Source organism: Schistocerca cancellata, chromosome 12, assembly GCF_023864275.1.
Source record: "Schistocerca cancellata isolate TAMUIC-IGC-003103 chromosome 12, iqSchCanc2.1, whole genome shotgun sequence".
Classification (NCBI taxonomy): domain Eukaryota; kingdom Metazoa; phylum Arthropoda; class Insecta; order Orthoptera; family Acrididae; genus Schistocerca; species Schistocerca cancellata.
Window position 1 is genome coordinate 169,397,895 of NC_064637.1, and position 22,028 is coordinate 169,419,922.

The 22,028-nt window shown below is 39.4% G+C and overlaps 1 protein-coding gene across 2 annotated transcripts in view; it reads left to right on the plus strand.

Moving 5' to 3' along the window:
- LOC126109848 (myosin light chain 1) overlaps positions 1–21,258 on the plus strand; it is a 63,485-nt gene extending 42,227 nt beyond the window's left edge. The window contains exons 4-7 of one of the 2 annotated variants that reach the window (XR_007523737.1): positions 8,542–8,709; positions 11,249–11,335; positions 14,953–15,039; positions 20,807–21,258. Coding sequence is in view for 1 of the 2 variants with exons in the window: in XM_049914914.1 (XP_049770871.1) it covers positions 8,542–8,709; positions 11,249–11,335; positions 20,807–20,865 (314 nt within the window). In the remaining variant the exon portion in view is untranslated. The remainder of the gene's footprint in view (positions 1–8,541; positions 8,710–11,248; positions 11,336–14,952; positions 15,040–20,806) is intronic. The other variant, XM_049914914.1, reaches the window with a different exon arrangement.
- The last annotated feature ends 770 nt before the right edge of the window (positions 21,259–22,028 follow it).

Genomic DNA, 22,028 nt, shown 5'->3' on the forward strand with positions numbered 1-22,028 from the left:
AAGTAAAAAGGACGTGAACGGAAGAAGCAAGGAGGGTATAAGAAGCAGGGTATAACAGGCAAAGAGACCGTTCCTTGCCAAATCAAATTTCTTTGTAGCCTATAGAACATTCGAGGAACGAATTTCTGAGAATGTACGTTTAGATCACATAGTTGTATGAAAGTGAGTCTTGGACTCTGGGAAACACGAAAAAAGACGAGTCGAAGCGTTTGAGATTTGGTTGACAATGTGGGCTGATACGATAAGAAGTGAGGAACTCGTCCGCAGAATCGGCGAAGAAAGGCGTATGTGGACAACATAGACAAGGAGAAGAGGTCAGAATGAAGGAAAGCTGTTATACCATAACGGAATAAGTTCCACGGAACTAGAGGGAGCTGTGGTGGGTGAAAACAGCGGCTGGAAATGAACCTGCTAGTCTGAGATGGGATGAGATTCTTGGCATAGGAGGGAAAGCTGTGGCGGGCTGCATCAGACCAGTCAGAGACACCGTCCTTAGGAGCATCTCTCGTTATGCCAAGTCAGCCTATACAGAGAAACTGTGAGGAGTGGTTTGGTACGGCTTTGCGCTGATCGGCAATGGAAAGCTAATCGCGATGTTGTTGGAAGCAATGAGACTTTAAGGTGTGTGTTATTCTGTGCTATGGGCTAAGACGGAACTGAAAACTCGAAATGGAAAAATACTGAAAGTTCCAAAATTGGATGTTTTTCTTTACCAAAACTCAATTTATAGATCAGTGAAAGGTGTGTTGGTCTACAGGGGAAAAAACTAAGAGACCTACTGGCCATGCCTGATTTTCTTGAAGCGAAATACAGGGATTTTTATTTCTCATTGTGTCATTATTCAGTACTGCATTCTGTGTTACTGTTCAAAAATAAGCGAGGTGATGCTGTAACCTCGCTTGGAAATGAAGCATGGCACGTACATCTTTACCTAAATTTTCATTTATATACTTTCGTTATTATAAACTGTTCGCCTACATAGCTGGGTGGTCAGCAGGCGAGAGGCCCGGATTGCGGAAGAATACCGGGCGAGAGGCCCGGATTCGTCTCCTGGCCGGGTCGGAGTTGTTCTCCGCTCGAGGACAGGGTGTTGTGTTGTCATGATCGTTTCATCCTCATCGACACCCAAGTCAGCGAGGACTTGCACCAGGTGACCGTTCTACCTAACGGGAGGTCCTTGCCACACACACACACACACACACATTTCATTTCAATCCTGAACTTGTTAAACTTTTGCTGCACTTGTTCTGTCAGACGTTACAAATGATAGTTTCATATCATAATTTGCGTTCCTTCGAATAAATTGGTTTGTAATGTGACTCTATAACGGCTCTTCCCTGTTTTCTTACATTTTGACATTTCGCACATTCAAAGTTTTCCAACTCCGGTCTAGTTACTGAAATGCCTAGCTTCTGCCTCAGCATAAAGTCGCGATCCCGATATACGAGTAAACGGGCTAAGCGTCGAGACGGATTATAAAATAAGAGTCAAAGTCTGAAGAACTAAGTTTCTCCTTCGAATGCGAAAATATTTTGTCGACACCGACGTACGCAGGGAGAAACAGTCATCATAATCATCATCATCATCATCATAAAATAAGGGAAAATCAGAATTCGCACGGAAAGATGTAGGTGTTCGTTTCTTCTGCGCGCTGTTCGAGATGGAATAATAGAGAATTATTGTGAAGGTGGTTCGATGAACCCTCTGCCAGGCACTGAAGGTGATTTGCAGAGTATCCGTGTAGGTGTAGATGTTTTCCCTGGGTGTCAGTTACCCCTAGTTAGGTCATTGCATCGAGACTCCAGCATTAGCACGTGATGCAAAGCAGTGGGAGTCATACACTCTGTGAGACGAATTGATGTACAAAGCCGGAGGCTTCCAGCAACGGCAATCCCAGCTCTAGCGTCTCTCATATCGTTCATTGTTTCGCTAGTTAGTTACTCATTCGCCAGTCGAGCTGGAACATAATCGGGGCTTGCAAGGACACTTTAACAGATGTTGCAAATTTACCGACGCTTAACTGAAGCAAAGAACAAGAGCTAACAATCATGCTCGAAGCAAGGGAAAAAAAAAATTCCTCGTTCACATATTAAGGGCGTTTCACTCGCCATCAGTAATCTAGTTTATTAGTAATTATTTTCCTGATATGGATTTTTGCGAGGGATTGATGGGAAGATCCCACTGTTGTCTTTAGAAGTCTCCAGATCAGTGATTCCATTCGCGACAATTTATAGGTATGAAAGTGAAGAAAGTGTGTTAGAAGTAATCAGTAACGGCCGTCTCAGTGGCTCAATATTTCTCGACTTAATGAAATAGAAAGGGAGAGGTGTGAGTTTATTTGTTTTAATACTGACTAAATAGAATGTGCATCTGAAAAGTTTGGTTACTGGGCTCAGATGCAGGAAACAAGGGTTACAAACAAAATACCTTTACTGGCTTTCTGCGTCATCACCCTTTAGCTACATCACACTTCTGACATCGGTTATATAGCTGATGGAATTTGTTAGCAAACGCTTTTTGTGGAATTGCTCGAAGCACCGTGTTGTTGGATATGCGCGTCGTTACAGCAGAGATTTCGTGCTACCAGTACGATCTGGAGGAAAAGGGACATTCGGTGTCGTGGTGTCCGCCGTCTCTCTCGAGTGGTAATTCGTGATGGCTCGAGCCCTTGCTGTCAAAAAGACGCCCGTCATCGACTTAGTCTTGGGTTTTGTCAGCCGGCAGACGACGAACACTGCTGTGGCAAGGTCTCCGGATCGTATCGGTAGCGCCAGCTTTCGTCTCCCGCAAGTATCCGAGCTTGCAATGACGTGTGGCCGCGGTGCATCGGGCGATGCCACAAAGGAGCGTTTGCTGACAGTTCAGATTCCAGCAACTTTACAGACGATGTCTGAAGTGTTTTGTAGCAACACTCATCACTTTGAACACCAGTACAGGTACTTTCTTTGTAATTTTTGATTCCTTATTTTCTGAGACCATTCCGCACACTTTTCAGACACATCTTGTATTACTTACCTTCTTGTAATTTTAAAAACATGAGTGTCAATTTTTTCCACTCTAAAGTGTAGCTATGTGTTGAACTCCGTTAGGCGTTTCTCTTTCTGGGGTACTGGTTATCAGAAAGGTTGGGAACCACTGCACCGCTATCTCCATAACCATAAACTGAAACCATACTTTTTTTCTGAACACTCCTCCGGAAGAGTGTAAGGAGCATAACGCGTTTGGCGTACAAAGTACCCAGTACATAAATGTCGAAACAGAAGCACAACGTGCTCGTCATGCTCTCTGTGCGGTGATCGGCAAGCTCTATTGGAAGTTGATTCCGATCCTGGGAACAGATATTAGACTATCTGAAGGAGTCCTTGAGGTCAACTGACAGCGCACTTGGTCTTCCCAGTGTACGGAATCAGAATAAAAACACTCACCGCGTCAAACAAGAACAAGAATTCTACGACATAGGTCGTATTGGTCACGAAGGTGGACGCACAGCTTGAGGCGGACTCGCAACTTGTTGGCACTTCTCACATCAACATATCATTCCTAGAGGTGAAACAAGAATTAAATGGTAAAAACGCCAGCATCGACTGACATTAGTCACTTTCTCACCAAACTACACTGTTTAGTATCCTGCACTTACAGAAACCTGTAGAAACTGTATTCTGTGTGGCCATTGATTATGTTGTAAGCATCGAGTGTTCCCTTCATAGTCTCTTACTCTGTGCATCATGCAACACAAAAGTCTCGCATCTTACTTGCAGTAAGGTTGATGGATAGTAGTAGAAAGTGGAAATCTCAAATATATTCATATTGCACTGCCCGACAGGAAAGTGCACCACCGAAGAGATATGGTCGAATGTCAATGTAACTTCGTACACGTATGCGCACAAAATGACTAAGAGTTGCAATTTATCTGTGAAAGGTAGAACGATCACCAGAATGGATTGGTGGTGTTTGTGTTGTTACCAGATATGGTAGAATAAGAGACGTCAACAGCGTGAGATGTAGAGCGATCATTGTACAGGACACGAGCATGCTATGTACTCGTGTGAGACAGGTTTAGCAGCCCCTGACAGAGTACGAAAGGAGCCTTTTTGTGGGTCTCCTCTTTGCCAGAGGGTCGGGCCGTGCAGTACCCATATTTGTGGGGCATTCCTATGCGACAGTGACCAAATGTTGGACTGTATGGGAATATAAGGGTAGATATACTCGACATCAAGATTCTGATTGACCACCAGAAGGGAGGGTCGCCGTTTTGTGCCCCGAGCACATCGCAGCCCCTTCACAACTGCCACTGCCATCCGAGAACAACATTCTGTCATGCCAGACCACTGGTTGGAGACTAACAGTAGCCAGACTAGGGAATTACCGTGCCACGCATACACTGCCGCTAACACCAGCGGCGGTGTCTGAGCGGTGCAGTGCGGGGAAGAGTGGCCAGCTGACGAACGGCGCCGTAATTCCATCAGCGGTGAATCGCGGTTATGCACCACCACGGATGACCACCGTCAGCTACCTGGGGAGAGGTCCCTTTCTTCCGATGTCTCGGCGAGGCACGTCGGTCTTAGCCCTGAAGTCGTGCCGTGCGGAGCCATCGGGTACAACTTCAGGTGAGGACGTGTGGCGATTGAGGGAACCCTCATGGCACAGCAGTGCGTCACGGACATCGTGCATCCTCGTGTGTTACTTCTAATATGGCAGTATTGTGGTGTCATTTTTCAGCAGGACAATGCCCAAAACCACACGGAATGTGCCTGTATGAACCGTCTGGGCGATTTTCAAGTCCTCTGATGGCCATCTAGGTCTAGATCCCCACATCAGGCTCCGACAGAACGTGTGTGGAGTCAGTCAGGACGTCAGCACTGTCCCAGTGCCAGCATCCAGGGTGGGTATCGAGGTGCACTTCCAACAGTTGCAGGCCGAGGCAACAGAATCGATGAGAGCACCCGCGCTAGAGGGCGGGTGCAAGATCGTACTGATGTGTGGGCTCATTACTGCCAAGTTCTCCTCAGATCGCAGAAATAACATCACATACACTCTCAATCAGAGAAGTTTCATTCCTTCCCTTTTGGGTGCTTCACATTTTTTTGTCAGGCGATTTGTGCTTCCTTCCCTCCGTGGTTATCTTTCACATATTCCCTTTTTGTTATAGTTCATAAATTGAAGTGAGATTAGACCAACTGTTTCGCTGAAACGGTCGCAATGAATGCAGATGCCTTGCTGTAATCCGAACCAAATCAATCAGCAGTCACAAGAAAGTGCCTCAGAAACATTTTGTAGTCGTAATGAATGGCGGAAGTCTGTTCAAAGAAGGAAAAATGTAACGCAAAAATTTAGGCTTGTACGTGCAATGTGTACGTTTTTTGTCTGGTAAGCCAATTTTGGGGTGAAATTAAAGTCCTTAAATAAAGAGTTCTCAGAAGGATGACAACAGTATGTCATAAAATATTTGGGGAGGAAACAACGCAAATGTAATTATGTTTCGCTGAGGCGAATCTTCGGCGATGCACTCTCATACGTTTATCACTCAAGTGGATATCGCTTTCAGCTTTTATAGGCGCTACCTAGAAAGTGCAAACGGGATGTCCTACTACTCTCTATAGAAACAATGTGTGAATAATAATTATGCTTACTCCATCTATGCACCAATAGTGCTTTCTTGTAAAGTGTTTAAATATTATGTTACAGTACATAACATAGCTTCATACAGTCCTTCAAAGTAGTGTGTTCAGTTAACGATTTAACAATTGTAATTGTAAAGGACGAGGTGTACAGGGAACCTGATCCTAATTTAAAACTTAACCTATTTTATGATACTTTTGTGAGTATATTTGGAAGCAGTTTCCCTAAGAAAACAGTTACACGTAATTGTAAGAAACTGTAGTTTACTAAAGGGATGAAAATATCCTGGAAATAGAAAAGGGTATCCAGAAACAGTCAAACATTATAAAAACTACTGCACTGAGGATTAAAAATTCCAGAAGTATGTGATTATATCTGAGACTAGCACCTCTGATAATGAAATTAAAACAATTTGGAATATTCTTAAAAGGGAAACAGGGCAACTGAGAGCAGAAGAAGACTATGTATCTATCAAACTCAATTAAAAGTTTCTTAATAAAAAGTCAGAAAGAGAAAATATTTTTCGTAATCCTTTTTTAAGTGTTGTAGAGAAAATAGGATCCAGCTATTTATTAGAAAATGTAAGTTTGTATCTGGAAGAGGCAATACCTATGCAATTTCATAAAACTGAAATTCAACCTACCTCTCGTGCTGAAATTAGAGAAATAATAAAGTAGAAGTTCGCATGGCATTTATGGCATATACAGCAGAGTACTAAAAGTTGTTCCCCAAAAGATAAGTAGGATTCTCAGCCACACATGTCTTAGTTCACTGAAACAAGAAAGCATTACATATCTGATGCTAACAACTACCGCCCAATTTCTATTATGACAGATTTCTCCAAAATTATAGGGAAAGTAATGTATTCAAGAATAGCTCTGCATATTTGTAAAAATGAAGTATTAATAAAATGTCAGTTTGGTTTTAAAAAAGGTTTTTCAACAGAAAATTCTATATATGCTTTCAATGATTAAATATTAAATGCTCTCAGTAACGATGCCCATTGGGATTTTTTATGAACTCTCAAAGGCATTTGACTGTGTGAATCATAAAATTCTTCTAGGTACGCTTAAGTATTGTGGTATGAGCGGGAAAATGCACAAATGGTTTAATTCATATTTAATTTGGAGAATGCAGAAACTTGAAATTAACAATGACAGATAGTCTGCAAAAAAACCAATAGAGTCATGTAACTGGGTAAATATTCTTCTTAATACATATTAATGACTTGCCACTCCATATTCATGAAGATGCAATGCTAATTCTTTTTGCTGATGATACAAGTATAGTAATAATACCCAACAAATAAGAATTAGCTGAGGAAATTGTAAATAATTCTCTAAAAATGGAGTCTCACAAAATTTTGAGAAGACACAGTATATACAGTTCTATACAGTAAATGGCATAACACCATTGATAACTACAGACTTTGAACAGAAATCTGTTGCTAAGACAGAGTATTCAAAATTTATGGGTGTGTGCATTGATGAGAAATTGAACTGTAAGAAACTCATTGATATTCTGCTGAAACATTTCAGTTCAGCTACTTATGCTGTTACAGTTATTGCAAATTTTGGTAATAAACATATCAGTAAATTAGCCAACTATATCTATTTTGATTCACTGCTTTCAAATGGCATCATATTTACGGTTAATTCATTTGCAAAACGCGAAATCAGAATAATCGCTGGAGCCCACCAAAGATTACCTTGCAGACATTTATTTAAGCAATTAGGGATATTCACAATACCTTCACAATATATATATTCATGTATGAAATTTGTTGTTAATAGCCCATCCCAGTTCAAAAATAATAGCAAAGTGCATAGCTGCAACACTAGAAGAAAGGATGATCTTTACTATTCTGGGGTAAATTTGGCTTTGGCACAGAAAGCGGTGAATTATGCTGCCACAAAACTCTTTGATCATTTACCAAATAGCATTAAAAGTCTGACAGATAGCCAATCAGCATTTAAGAACAAATTAGAAGGGTTTCTGGATGACAACACCTTCTACTGAAAGATGAATTTTCTGATATAAAGTATTTCTTTCTAGAAAAATTAATAAGAATGTGTATAGAAACCTAATGGTAAATTGACACGTTCCACATCATTACGAAACGTCTTATTCATGATCTATGGAACAAGTATTATTATGCAGGGTGTACATCAAGTCCGGGAACACTTTCAATTATTTATTGCACAAGAATCAAACATTGTACAGATATCATACATATGTCATTTTGAGGAGAAACCCTGAAACTTTATTTTCCATGTATACCGCCACAGCGTAGTTTGGTAATTTGCCGTTAGTCAGCGCTAGACGTAAACGTGGCGTGCTGCAGAATGGAACGGCTGTTTCATGAAATGGCGTCCCCGATCACTCTTTATGTACACACTGTATAATGTAATGAAGTATTACATGTAACCACGTTTGTTCGCCACTGTTATTACGTTATTGGTGACAACATCGATACCTTGCAAATTCTTAAAGATGTGTGACTTTTTTCTGTGGGGACACGTTAAAGATCAGAGCTCCGAAAGAGAATACGGAAAGCGACTGCCACAGCCGACGATGCCATGCTGGGACGGGTATGGCAAGAATTCGATTACCGTATTGACGTCTGCTGGGTCACTCATGGTTCGCATATCGTATGTTTGTAAAAAAAAAAACTTTCAGAGTTTCTCCTCAAAAGCAATGTGTATGACATGATACAATGTTTAGTTCTTATGCAATAAGTGTTCCCTGACTTTATGTACACACTGTATAATGTAATGAAGTATTACATGTAACCATGTTTGTTCGCCACTGTTATTACGTTACTGGTGACAACATTGATACCTTGCAAATTCTTAAAGATGTGTGAATAAGTTAGTGCAACAAACAGCGGTGAGAGAAAGTTGTTTTCGTTGTGTTGTGCAGACGAGAAGAAGCTGAAGATCGAAGACTTCTTGCCCATCTTCTCGCAGGTGAAGAAGGAGAAGGAGGTGGGATCGTACGAGGACTTCCTGGAGTGTCTCAAGCTGTACGACAAGGCGGAGGACGGCAAGATGCTGTCGGCCGAGCTGTCCCACACACTGCTGTCGCTCGGTAAGCTTGCCACGGCTGAACCGTGTGTTAGTGACGGGAGGTCATAATGGCGGGACAGCTGACTTGTACAGACAAATATCTAAGGCTTTTTCGTTTCAGTCACAGAAGAACTACTGAGTATTCAGCACAACACCTATCTTAACGTAATAGGTTCTACGGTTCGATCAAACTCAATTTTCGAAGAAAATCACCTCGTTTGCTGGAACCAACACACACACACACACACACACACACACACACACACACAAACACACACGTGTGTGTTTATTAGTGTATCGTGTAAAAATTTGAAGTAAATCTGTCAAACTATTTGAGGACTTTGATTACAATGTTAAACTTCATGCGTGTGTGTTTTAGGCCTCCAGCAAAAGAAGTGATTTTCTCCGAAAATTCAGTTTGATCGCAACCTAGAACTTACTATGGTAAGATTGTTGTGGTTGATTGGTTGTTTTGGGGAAGGAGACCAGACAGCGAGGTCATCGGTCTCATCGGATTAGGGAAGGAAGTCGGCCGTGCCCTTTGACAGGAAACATCCCGGCAAGATTGTTGTGTTGAATACCAAGTATTTCTCCAGGGACTGAAACGAAAAATAGCTAGCTATAATGGCCGAAAGCTTTAATTGTGAGAGTCTTTTTGTTGTGCCTATCTGCGACTCTACATCTCCGCTATATGGTGAGTAGTAACTTTCCTTTTCATAATATTGTTACATTCCATCCTGGATTTTCCATTGTTTGATTATTTCGTAACAACCGATCGCCACAACGTAAATTCGACCTTTAGAAAAACTTACTAATAATATTTCAACACAAATAATGCAACAATGTTTTATATGCCAATAAAAGAAACAGCTGTGGGCGATAAAAGCAGCAATTTAAGAAAAGCTGGCCTCACAACCTCGAGTAATTCGTAACTAGACACGGCAACCAAGAATAGAATTTAAGACCATGTCTTTAATAACATTTCTACGTAAAAGATGTGCCAATATGCAACAAAAGCAGAATGTGAAGGAAAGACTGTGCACGTACAACTATTTAATCTTACGATAGCGGTATAAAAACTTATATAGTTAACAAGTTTCAGTATGTCCATCTTTTCAGAGATGATTACAGGACTCGCCTGATCGGCACAGGATGTCAAATCAAACACATTTCAGCCGTCTAATTTCCAAATTGTTATTTTATTTTCTTGCGATAACAGTTTAGAAATAGACGGCTGAAAGGTGTTCGATTTAACATCCTGTCTAGTTTACTGTCATCATTGGCCAATATAAATATATTGGCTGTCGCCAGTTTGACACGAAGACACGTTGTCGACATCTGATGTATAGCGTAAAAGCTCCTACCCCAGCAATACCTACCGACATTATTCGATAATACATGGACGTAGAAGTTCTTACAAGCTGCTTTAACCTATAATACTGTAGCAAAAAGTCAATGGTAATAACGTTAATGGAGTTACTTTGGTGTTTCTCGAGGAATGTTGAAAGTGCACGCTCTGAGATGTGACGGGAACTTAAGTTATTGTATAAATGTGGCTCTCAGCAGTAACCAACAAAGCTACAGCAAGCAGGTGGCGCATTTTCTTGAGATGAACTAAAGCTAAAATTTAATATCATGATTTATTTAGAACCTTTCGGTGTCCATGACAATGGAAATAACTGCTGTCAGGGACGTGCTGCAACTATCGCAGAACTGTGCAGCTCGTGAATTCCACGATGCCACTGAAGTTCTAACCACACTTTTGCAATGTGAAAATTATTAAAGAAAACGGTAGTGAACAACTTGTGACAAGTAATCCACACTTGATAAATTGTACAGCAATGACGCGGATCACTATAGTGACTATCCATAAGATATACAGGTTACGATCAACACTTTTCTGAATCAGTACTGGAATGCTCGCTAACTGCCCCCCAAGTGTCTTCTGATTTATTCGTTGGCTTCACCGACCCGAAACCAAACTATAACTTCGGGAGGGGGGGGGGGGGGGGAGATAAAACAGGCACATCGCCCGTTTGCTCGCCTCACACGCGTCCTGACCAATGAGCCCATTGGTCCAGACGACATTTCTCACACTCGCAAAGTTTTGCCCAGTACTACCACTTATGTGGTTAAAGCTAAACGACTTTTTTGCACATATATACGTGGATAATATAGGTAGCAGATTTATCTTGTAGTTGAAATGAGTACCTGTAACAATCCAAACTTAATAAATAAAAAAATAAGTAAAATTTCAAGTTTACATTTCACTAACACACACACCTCAATGAAAAGTAAACTTTAAATTGTTTCGTATTGCTCATCCACTGCAGCAGAAATTTAAATCGGATGCCTTTGTGTCGTAAATTAAACTACTGTTAAAATTTTCATTTTGCCCATGTTTTCATTAATTAGTTAACATGTATGTAAAAGTCCACTGCAAAATAATAATATAAGTGCTCAAATTATAATTAACCCTGTAGTTGCTGTTGTAAATGTATACTGACATAATCAGTGTCACCCTAAACAATGATCAAATGGTAGATAAATAAATGTTACAGGTGAGAGACTGACAGATGAAGAGTGTGAGTCCATCCTGAAGGAGTGCCTGGACCCTGAGGATGAGGATGGTTTTGTTCCCTATGCTCGTATGTATATATCTCAAAGTTATTTGTGTAAAGCAGTCTCCATTCCAGTTTTTCTTTTTTTTTTAAGTTTTTAGAGAGCATAGTTTTAACTATTCTGTGGATACATAACTGGGCACATATATGAACCAATTTCTCCTAGCTCCATGCAGATTCCTAACTCCATATAGTCCTGAAAATTTGTGCTTGGAATTTTTAATAACTGTGAAAATACTTGTAGAATTTAAAACTAAAAATGTGGGGCACATGCAGTTGGTAATAGGAGGGAGTTGAGCTATTTATGCATCTGTTACGTATTGCATGCTCCCCACATTTTCGTTTAAAATTCTACAAGTAGGCCTTTTTTCATATGTATGAAAAATTCACAAGCACATATTTTCAAGATCGTCAGTTTGGGGTCAGGAGAAATTATGTTGCACTGACTAATCAAATATTTAGTTTGAAATCAATTGCAAAATTTGAACCAAGCATAGATGGTAAAATGACTTAATAAATAATAGTTTAACATACTGAATTGAGAGCCACACTCCATTACATGAATAGTTCAGATCTATGCTCTTTCTTGCCCTCTATAAATTTTACTGTGGGTATTTTTGGTTCCTCATAGGACTCGTGGATACCACAAATACTCTTAGTGCTTTTTATTCTTCGAACCATTTTTCTTCATTAATAACATGAATGCAAAGTTTTCTCCTTATTCTTTTCTTAGTAAGTAAGCTGAGATGTTATGAATGCATTTAATTTTGCATTTAATTTTTCCTATAGTTTCTAAATGTGTGTGGTTTTTTTGTTACAAAGTAAGAGACACAAAAATGGAAATCGTAGACTTTCAGAAAAGAACAGCAGCCAATATAAATAAGCTATATTATGTGTTTCATAATTGAATCAGACTTTTGAAGTAATTAGACCACTTACTTTTGTTTGTAATAATTTGATCTCAAAATTTGATTTTGTTTCACATCTTAGTTGCACAACAGACTTGCTCAAGGCCAGAGTCAGGTACATTATACAAGGCTTAAGATTGTCACGAATCTCATAAAAAATTTGTTTGCTGACACAAAAAGGGAATCCTTTCGAGTAGAGTAATGAAAGGTCTTGAAATATTAGCTATAAATGATGAAGCTGAACTCTCTAGAATAAAATAAATTATTGTGATCCAATTTAAACATATTTCATGATAATGGCATTGGTTCAGAGTTTACTCATGCATTTTGCACTCTACACAATTATACCCAAATATTGATGTAGAAATATCTTTAAGATCATTTTGACTGACAGGATACACTTCCACATTAAAAAATTAATGCTGTTGTAACATATTGTTTATCCTTGGTGGCTGTTTTTATTTTCTGTACACACACAAGCAACCTGTTGAAACAGCACACAAATTTTGGCACTGATGGCACAGTAGTAGGCAGGAAAATATAATGCATTACTTAGATAGAAAAGAGCATGTAACCTAACATTAGCACTGCTCATGTGAAATATTTATGTACTTTTCACAATACCTTACAAATTTTGATCTCAGTTGAACAGGAATCCCCCCCCCCCCCCCCACCCGGAGGCATTCGACACCATTACACTATTTACTAACACCACCAACACAATGATTGTTGTATACTCTAGGAATAATTCTTGATGGGTAAAACCATGTCAACTGTCCTGCAAGATGACATCTTTCTTGTTAGAGTCATTTCAAGTAACAGATGGACTATAAGGCTGGTGTAACAAATGACATATTGTCTGAATTGGTGATAAATGCAAGATAATATGAATGAGTAGAAAAGATTTGAGTACAGTGCTCATGATCTGCCATTGGGTCAGTTTAGATTGGATATATAAAACCAACCATATGTGGGGAATTTGGGAAGAGTTAGCACAGCTGCAAAGGGGATAGAGTAGTATAAAACTTGTGGGAATTGTTTGTGGGTAACATTTACCTATTAATGAGACTGGAGGAGGAGATGGTGGTAGGAATTCAGATATTTGCCTGTAACTAGCAAGTTTCATGTGGGAAAAACATAAAAACAGGATGAGAGGGATTAAAATACACATGGGACAGTATAGAAATGATTTATACAGTAACCCATTTGAATAGAACTGGGGCAGGGGGAGACAGATGTATGAGGCGTGTTCCATCACGCTTAATACAATAGCTTGTTGAGTATCATTATTTATGTGCAGATGAAATACTGACTTTCATAATGTACATAATCAGTAAAACACACATGAGCGTGCGTGCTCGCAACCCCCCCTCCCCCCCAACCCCCTCCCACACACATACATTCACAGAGAAAGAGAAGGGTGGATGTTTTGTAATATACATTTGCGTGTGAGATTTTGAATTTAGACTACCATTCCAGGAAACTTATCACATTTATGCTGTGTAAGATTCTGCGAGGCAAGTACTCTGACTCTCAACAGAATTATTTTTGATCACTACAACAGATTTTTCTTATGTTTAAAAAAAAATGATGTAGTTCCATATTAGATATGCAAATCTAGAAAAATTGATATAGTTCCACAATTAATATGCAAACCAATGTGTGTCCCTCTAAGGCTTTTAGCACATAGCTGAGGTAAATTCTGGTGTAATTAAGGTAGTGAACTTAATTCATTCAGAAAAGCCCACAATTTCAAAAAAAAGAAGAAGAAAATTTTGGCACTTTGAGAGTGACAACGTACTCTGTTGGTTGCTGTTCATTTCTGCCCTTTTCCAACACTTGTGCTCACCTTTACAGAACAGGTGATGCTGCTAATGTATTTCTTGCATGCAAATAATTATAATGTTACATCTGCTCACTGGAGAGCAAGCTGCTTTGTGTCCAGAATCTCATACTGCAACCAAATATTGTCAGACTCCCATGACACTTTGATATGCACATTTCTTTTTGAAAGAAATATTTACCATAGTTCAAGGAGGTGGTGAAAGTGAACGATATAACAAGTAAATGGGGCAAAATTTCGGGAATATACTTGTTGCACATGAAGGAAGAAAATGTGGTTGTGTCAGTATGTTTCTGGAATGGTTCAGGAATTAATTACTAAATAGAACGTCCTCTCCAACACCACTATTCTCATTTATGGTCAGAATAACCATTCAGCTCACTCAGCTCCTAAAAAGGAGAACTAATTTTTTTACTGTATTAAAATCATAAACAGTTAATTATTTTACAGTGTAAAGTCACATGTGCACTGAACAGTGTGGCACTGATAAAGTATTGTCGATCACTGGAGTGGATGCTTTGACAATCCACGTAAGGGTGAGGATGCAGAACGTAAAGCAGCATATCAGGTTTACAAGCTATAATATACACCCCCTTTGTAGACCTGTAAAACAATGTGTGTCTCATGTCCATGTAACATTTTATCTCCTCTGCATTTGAGGAACTTATCCCTGAGATTTTTGCCCCCTTTTGTCTATGCAACTCATACATAATACACTGTAGTGTATACCTGCTGCTGGACGGTGTGGGCTTCCACACACATGTACAATGCATTGTAACCTGTGCAGTGTGACAAGTCTGGACACAAATGTCAGCAGGGCACCTAAAGTTTCCGAAAGCCCCAGTTGTGGTGTTTTGTTTAATAACGTTTGTGTGATTGTCCCCTATTTTCAGCATTCATCAAACGGCTGATGTCATAGATGGTCACCTTAGAAGTCCAAAGACTCATTGCATTAAGTGTAACAAAATTTAATGTCCATCGTAAGTACTGTGCTCGTATGTGATTATTATGTTTCAGTTTTACTGTCTTTCATGTTTCTGTGTTGGCTGTGTTATGTGGAGCCTAAGTGTGTTTTTATCTCTTGCTGTCATACTGCTTTAAGATTTTTTCAGTGTGCTGGAGAAATGGGATAACACATCTTGCATGCATTATTTTTTTACATAATTTTCTCACAACTTCCTTGACATTAAAAAATTATCTGCTATTAAAAAAAAAAAAAAAAAATTATATGTTGAACTGACAATGCCACAACTTGTCTATAGTTAACAACATTTCACAAAATTCTTTGAGATTTAATTGTTGTTTTTATGAGTGTATATGTCGTAAATAAGGAACTAAAACTATCTGAAATTTGATTTTGTCAAAACATTTCTATAAATGTTTGCCTTTTTAAGAAATAGCACATTACAAATTAACATAAAAGACACAGACATGTATAGCGAAGTGTACACAGATACAAACTAATGCAATCTGAAGGTAGTGCTTCCTATATGTCAGCTTATGATCTTTAATGCTAGCAAGCTTGTGTCAAATAATACATTTTATTTATATCTACCTAAATATCTGTAAATATTAAATTCAATAGAGATCTCAAAACACTAAGTTTACTCATCTAAATCTTAAATGGCATGCACAGTAAAACGAATGGAACACTCTCCGATTTATAAGATAAATTATCGTGAAATGTGCAGGAGAATTCTTTTGGGGAAGCTCTCAACCAATTGTAAAACCCATGTTTGGAAATGGAGATATCAGAACAGAATACAGTCTCTTTGTAGACAATGTTGAAAGTGTTTATTTGTCTCCACTAGACACAATGAATGTGACAACTCGTACTGCAGAAAGTGCAAGACAACATTTGATTGGGTATTGTAGTAATTTACTGTATTACTTAACAGAAAAAAGTGGCTGTTGAAAACTAGGTCTGTACGGATAGTAATTTCCACCTCTGTATTCTGTGAAAGCCATTTGACTGTGGAGTCTTCGAGCAATATGCCCATCCTTTGAGCACAGCCCACAGGCAGACATCTTGCAGGAACATATTTTGGAAGAGAAGTGTTCATAATCCAACAGAAGTGACCTCACTTCACTCCCAAAACCAATTAGACATTGTACCAATCTTCAGATAGTGGAATGTTGTTTAATGTATCTTATTGTTATCAAATGTTATCTTAAAATAAATCAAGCTATCATGCTACTGCTTTGTAGAGAAATCAGAGTTTATTTAAAGTAATGTCAGGCTCAATGGTCTACCATTAAAATGTACGCATGGAAACTGAGAAGTTATGAGATCAAATCTCAGCAAGACCACGAAAATTGACTGACTTCACCTCTCAATGATGTGAGGAGTCACCAGAAATGACATGTGGTCTGGATTCCATATTAAACTGAGGTCCCCTTTTCCCAGTCATATAACTGGGGGAAGATTAGGGACATACGTCACTAAAGTGCCATCCAATTGAATGACTTCACCTGATGACTGATTATTATCTTTAAAATAACTATGTATGGGAGCAGCATATAAAATCATTGTCAGTCTGTTATTCTAAATAAAACAGCCCCATACACAATTAATGCTTCAAATTTTTTTCTAATGATTTGAAATATTAACTGAATCATTTTTGCAAGATATGCAATGGATATAAAAAAGTAAATTGACGCTGAAAGTTAATGCATTTTAAAATAAAAATACACTGAAATGTGTACTAGGTGTCTGCTGCTGGTTAGCATTTCAGTAGATTATAAAATGTTTAATTTCATTCTGATATCTCCATTCTCATTTTCATGTTCTTGGAAGTTTGGAATATCCCAAAATAGAAATTGAACAGAACACGAGATATTAAATAAGACAACAAATAAAACTTAAGTTTATTGTACACTATAGCACAGTACTCCATATGCAAAGAGCCCAGGTCGGTGAACAAAAACTGATGAATGAAAGGCAGCTGAAGGCATGTCACAGTTTTATGCATGTTAAGTTATCAGTGTATTCCTTCATAGTAATAGTATATTAAAAACATGGAGACATATCAGTTCCTATGCCAAATGAATCATAAATCTTGTCACTCAGCACACTTGAGGTAAATATGAACACATCGCAAGTGTATTATATTTTTAGTTGTGAACTGAAGTGTGATCACAGTACTGGCTGTGTCATGCGGTACATAACAGAATTACAGCCAGACAATTCATACACTATAAGTTTAAATTAAAACGTTGAAAATAAAAACCCATTATCATGTCCTTCATACAATTAACTGTGATTTATAGGATCTGACACCAGCACATTTTCAAGAGGCAGCAATGTTTATTATATGAGCTTTTCAGTGTTTAGCTTTAAACGATAAACAGTTTAGATCCCGATGCTTAATTGTCCAGTCATTAAAACTGCAGCTTACAAGCACTGCAGCATTTCAGTGCCAGTTACAGGCATTAAGCTGGGCTCTGGAGAGTCCATTCTCAACCAGACTTAAACCTTTGTTTTCCTTTCTCCCATACTTGTGCCATCACAGAAGCTGATGTGTCAGCAGGGACACTGTCCTGGGGCAAAAACACTTTTTTTTTCCTTTTCTAATCATGATCACTTCTGCTGTAGTGCTATTAAATTATGTAGTAAGAGCCAGTCACTACTCTGCAGTTTTAAAAATAATAAAACTGCCACAGAAGGAAGTGAACGGCCTTACACATTGCAATGTAACACACCCCAAATTTGAGTCGCATTCTCGATTGAGGCGATGTGTATTAATACTGTGAGATTTAATGTAGGACTGTTGAAGTAATATATGGAGACAAATTGAAGTGGGAAGTTGGCCAGAATGCACATAAAATATTTATCATGTTGTTTCTATATAAGCTTAATCACATAAAATTAGTCACTTGACATCTCAAAGCTAAGTCATTTCACATGGTTATCTACAAAACAGAAAGAGGTAGAGCATATGCCAACTGCACTTAAAGTGTGTGACGGAGGAACTACAGAGTAGGGTCTGTCGCCTACAGTGTAAGTAACGTGGGGATGGGGCCAGTGAGGATGGCAAAACCAGCTGATCAGTTTTGGCCTAGAAGGAATACACAGAATGAAGTAGGTGGTGTGACTGGCAGATTCTTGACTGTGCTGTTTGTTTCAGTAGTTGAAACTGTCACATTATTCTACAGATGACTGGAAGATTGGGCTGTCCTGAGTATATCACAACTTGAGGTAGAAAATGCTATGCTGCAGCAACACTAGTCTCTTATTGGTTTGTTTTGGAATGAATATTCAAAAGGAAGTGTGTCATACAGATATCTATAGCAGCATTAAGTTTGAGATGTTTACTCACCCAGATTTGTAAGTTACAGTGAAGTAACGGGAAGCCTGTGCCAAGTGGGCAGACATAACAGTGCTGTGCCACAAGGTGGTCACTGTACATGCCGGGCAGTAGGACTTTGCAAAAAGTAGTGTCACTGAGCAGACTGCCTTGTTCAACTGATGTTTTAAATTAGATAGGAATGGCTCCTCCGTTGACTTGATGCACACTGGGAATAGAGATACTGAGCAACTTATCTCTCTTATTTATCATCGTACTGAAAATGTATTCTATGAGACCAGTTTTTGCAGCTATTTGACTATAGTTAGATGCTTGATATGTAAAATGTTAAAGAGTAATTAAGCTTAGCTGACTTACAAAATCCATGAATTTGAATCATATTCAGAATGTGTGTAATTACCTGCAAATGTGTTCCAAATATGAGAGAAGAAATCTGACAGACCTACAAGAATGGTCAGGTGTCGTTATCTCCTACATCACTTGTGCAGATGGTATCACAGTAATTTGGGCCTGCTGGAGGTGACCGATTTTATGTCCACTGAGACAATATCTCTCCAATACAATTAGAGTTCCAGCCAAGTAATGAAGCAAGGTGTTATTGACTTTCAGTAAGTTATTTGAACAACACACTAGGCATACCTTTACTCACACACAGAGTTACAGTGGAACTGTAATTCAAAGTGGGATGAGAACCACCGTACACCTAGTATTTTACACACACACACACACACACACACACACACACACACACACACACGACCACCAAGGTTAGCCAAATGTGAAAGAGGACAGTTATGCTACTTGGGGGAGGAGGAACCCATCAATATCCAGTTATTAAACCGAGAAATTTTAATCATTAAATTGATACTCCAATAAACCCACCAATACATCTGACATTTATAACATTCTTTAGATGATAAGAGAAAATCGGTGGAAATTGAACAGTGAGTAAAGGCAACCACTCACCATGCTTAGGTATTGGACTGTAGATAGTCACATAAAGAAGATAAAGGACACTGTAGGTCATCTGTTGAATCTATAGTCTTCCTCATAGCAGAGCTACAGTCTCCCAGTTGTGTGGCCCAACTGAGATCATTGACTATCTCGGTTGTAATGGCCAGAACTTGAGTGATGCCTGCGACTTCTCCAAGACTCCTGCCATCTTTATCCAGCCACCAGCCACTTAGAACTGTGCGGATGGGTGTTATCCTCTATCGTCTCCTTGCCCTTTGCCTATGCCTACGCTTAATCCCATTCCATTTCTAGTCCTTACCCTTACTTCCCTTCCTGGTCACATTTCTGTCTGACCTCTTTTCTAGGCCTGTGTATTGCTCTCCACACTACCCTATTTATTCTCACACATGTGCACAAGCAGTTACCCCGGCAGGAAACTGCACGCACTGTATTTACCTTCCTTATCAACATTTACCCTTCCACACTACTGAAGATGACTCTCTTTATTCATACTGCCGCACTAAGCGACATATCTCCTGTACAATTTCATTATGTATATGTATTTGGAGGGGGAATGATGACAGTGCAGGAGTTGGAGACCCCTGAGCCACGATTTTTAGGCTTTCATTTACATGTGAGCCACTGCTTGACACCTCCTCCGAATGGTTGTCTACTCATCCCAGTGTTAACACTCGTATGATACAGTGGTGTATTGTAAATTTATTTGTCTTGAACAGAACATAAAAAGTAACTGGTTTCAGTTGTCAAACTACCATTCTCAAGTGCACAAAAGTAGAAGGAAATGGCTAAAGGTCAGGATTGGTGAAAGCTTGATACATAAAAAATGATAATTAAATTAAGAAATCCGTTTAAACATTAAGACAGGATAGATATCTCCTGACGCAACTGATGTCAAAAAGTGCATTGTTAGGAGTAACAAATAATGATTGTCGGAGGTACTGAAAATGTGCCCAATGCACTAATATGGTGATAGCACAATGGTTAGTCTCAGGGTGGCTGTGTTGTTATGCTACTAGCGCAAATGGGCAAATTGCTGTTTGCTGTGTACCCTTACTCACAAAAATCTACTTTATGACACCAGTTGAATCAGGAGCTATACTGTATCACTGTGACTTAGTTTTTAAATGGAATTTTTAAATCTGTTGTTATGGATTGATCTTTCACTAGTATGATTTCCCTAACTGATAACCTTTTCCCTTTACTTTTTGTAGATCTGAAGATCGTTGTCCAGGAACTGTAACTGTCTAACTGCTTCTTTATATTGTGCTGGAGATGAGTAAATTTATAGTGGGCTATTATTGACTGCATATCTCCGTAACTGGCAGTGCCCAGTCTTGCAAAGAGAGCGTATTTTGTGTCGCTGTGTTTATATGGTGCAACTGAGGCACTGACCTGATTCAGACTAGTGTCCAGATGGTTTTCACCAGCAGACTCTAATATCTCTCCCCAATGTGTGTTCCTGCAGCTTTCCTGAAGCGCCTCATCGCAGGACCACCAGAGGAGAAGCCGGCCGAGGCCAAGTAGATCGCAGGCGGCGCACACGTAGCGGGCCCGGCGAGCTCCACGCGACACCCTCCAGCACCCACTGCACCAGCGATGGCTACAGAAACGGCGGTGCTCGCCCGACTCGGCCGGGTGTCCTCTGCGCCGGGAGTGCCGACCGGCCCGGGCGGAGGCGACGGGACAGCAAATCCGGAGGAAACTGCCAAAGAAGTGTGGACTAGAAGTCGACAAAAGTGACCGTCGTACAACAGATAAACTGTCGAGTCAAATAAACTGGTGTGGTCCTGCTCTCTTTTTTTTTTTGTACATCACTGCCTTCAAAATTATTGCTCTTTTGCCGGAAAACAAACTGTAATCTGGAACACAGGATAAGGAAAATTGCAATAAAGTATGAAATAACAGCTGTCTCTTGTATGTGCATGTGTTTGTCTTTCTGTGTATTTTTTCTGTATCGAAACGTACAAATTCCCGTAAATTTAAATTTCTAAAAGACATTAAAGAATAAAAATCTTATGGAAGCATTTTGACTGGACATTTTTAAACACCTAAATGTAAACAGAAATAAGCAATCAGACATTGGGATTCTACCATCATAATGGCATGTCCCGAATGTAAAATTGCAAAGTGGGCGATTCTGATTTATTTGTAGATAATTCCTGCACCACTTTTATCTTTCTGTGGTGTGTTGTCAATGGAGATTGTGACTGAGCAAATGCCTTCTCTTAGATTACCATTTCACTGTGCAGTATATGGTTTTGTCTAGCCTGTGGCACTGTCAAATGCTTTCTTGATTGTGATGTAAAACAATAAAAGAAGTCAATCAATTTTCTTTTACCTGACAGAAATATCATCTCAGAGCAAAAAACAAGTGCCATCTTCACAGTGTAGAAATGTGTTTGTTATATCTGCATAACAACTTCAAATTTAGCGATACACGACAGGTGTTTGCAGTTGTGAATATAAACAACCATGAGCTGTATAAGACAATGACAACGAAAATGTGTGCCAGACTGGGACTTGAACCCAGATTTCCCACTTCGCACAAGTGGTCACCTTAACTGCTTTGACTATCTGTGCACGATTCACAGCCAGATCCCAACTTCCATATGTCGTCATTCCTGCATCCCAACCTGTACTCATACACACATCGCGTGATTCCTGTACAGGGAGGACATTTAAATTGA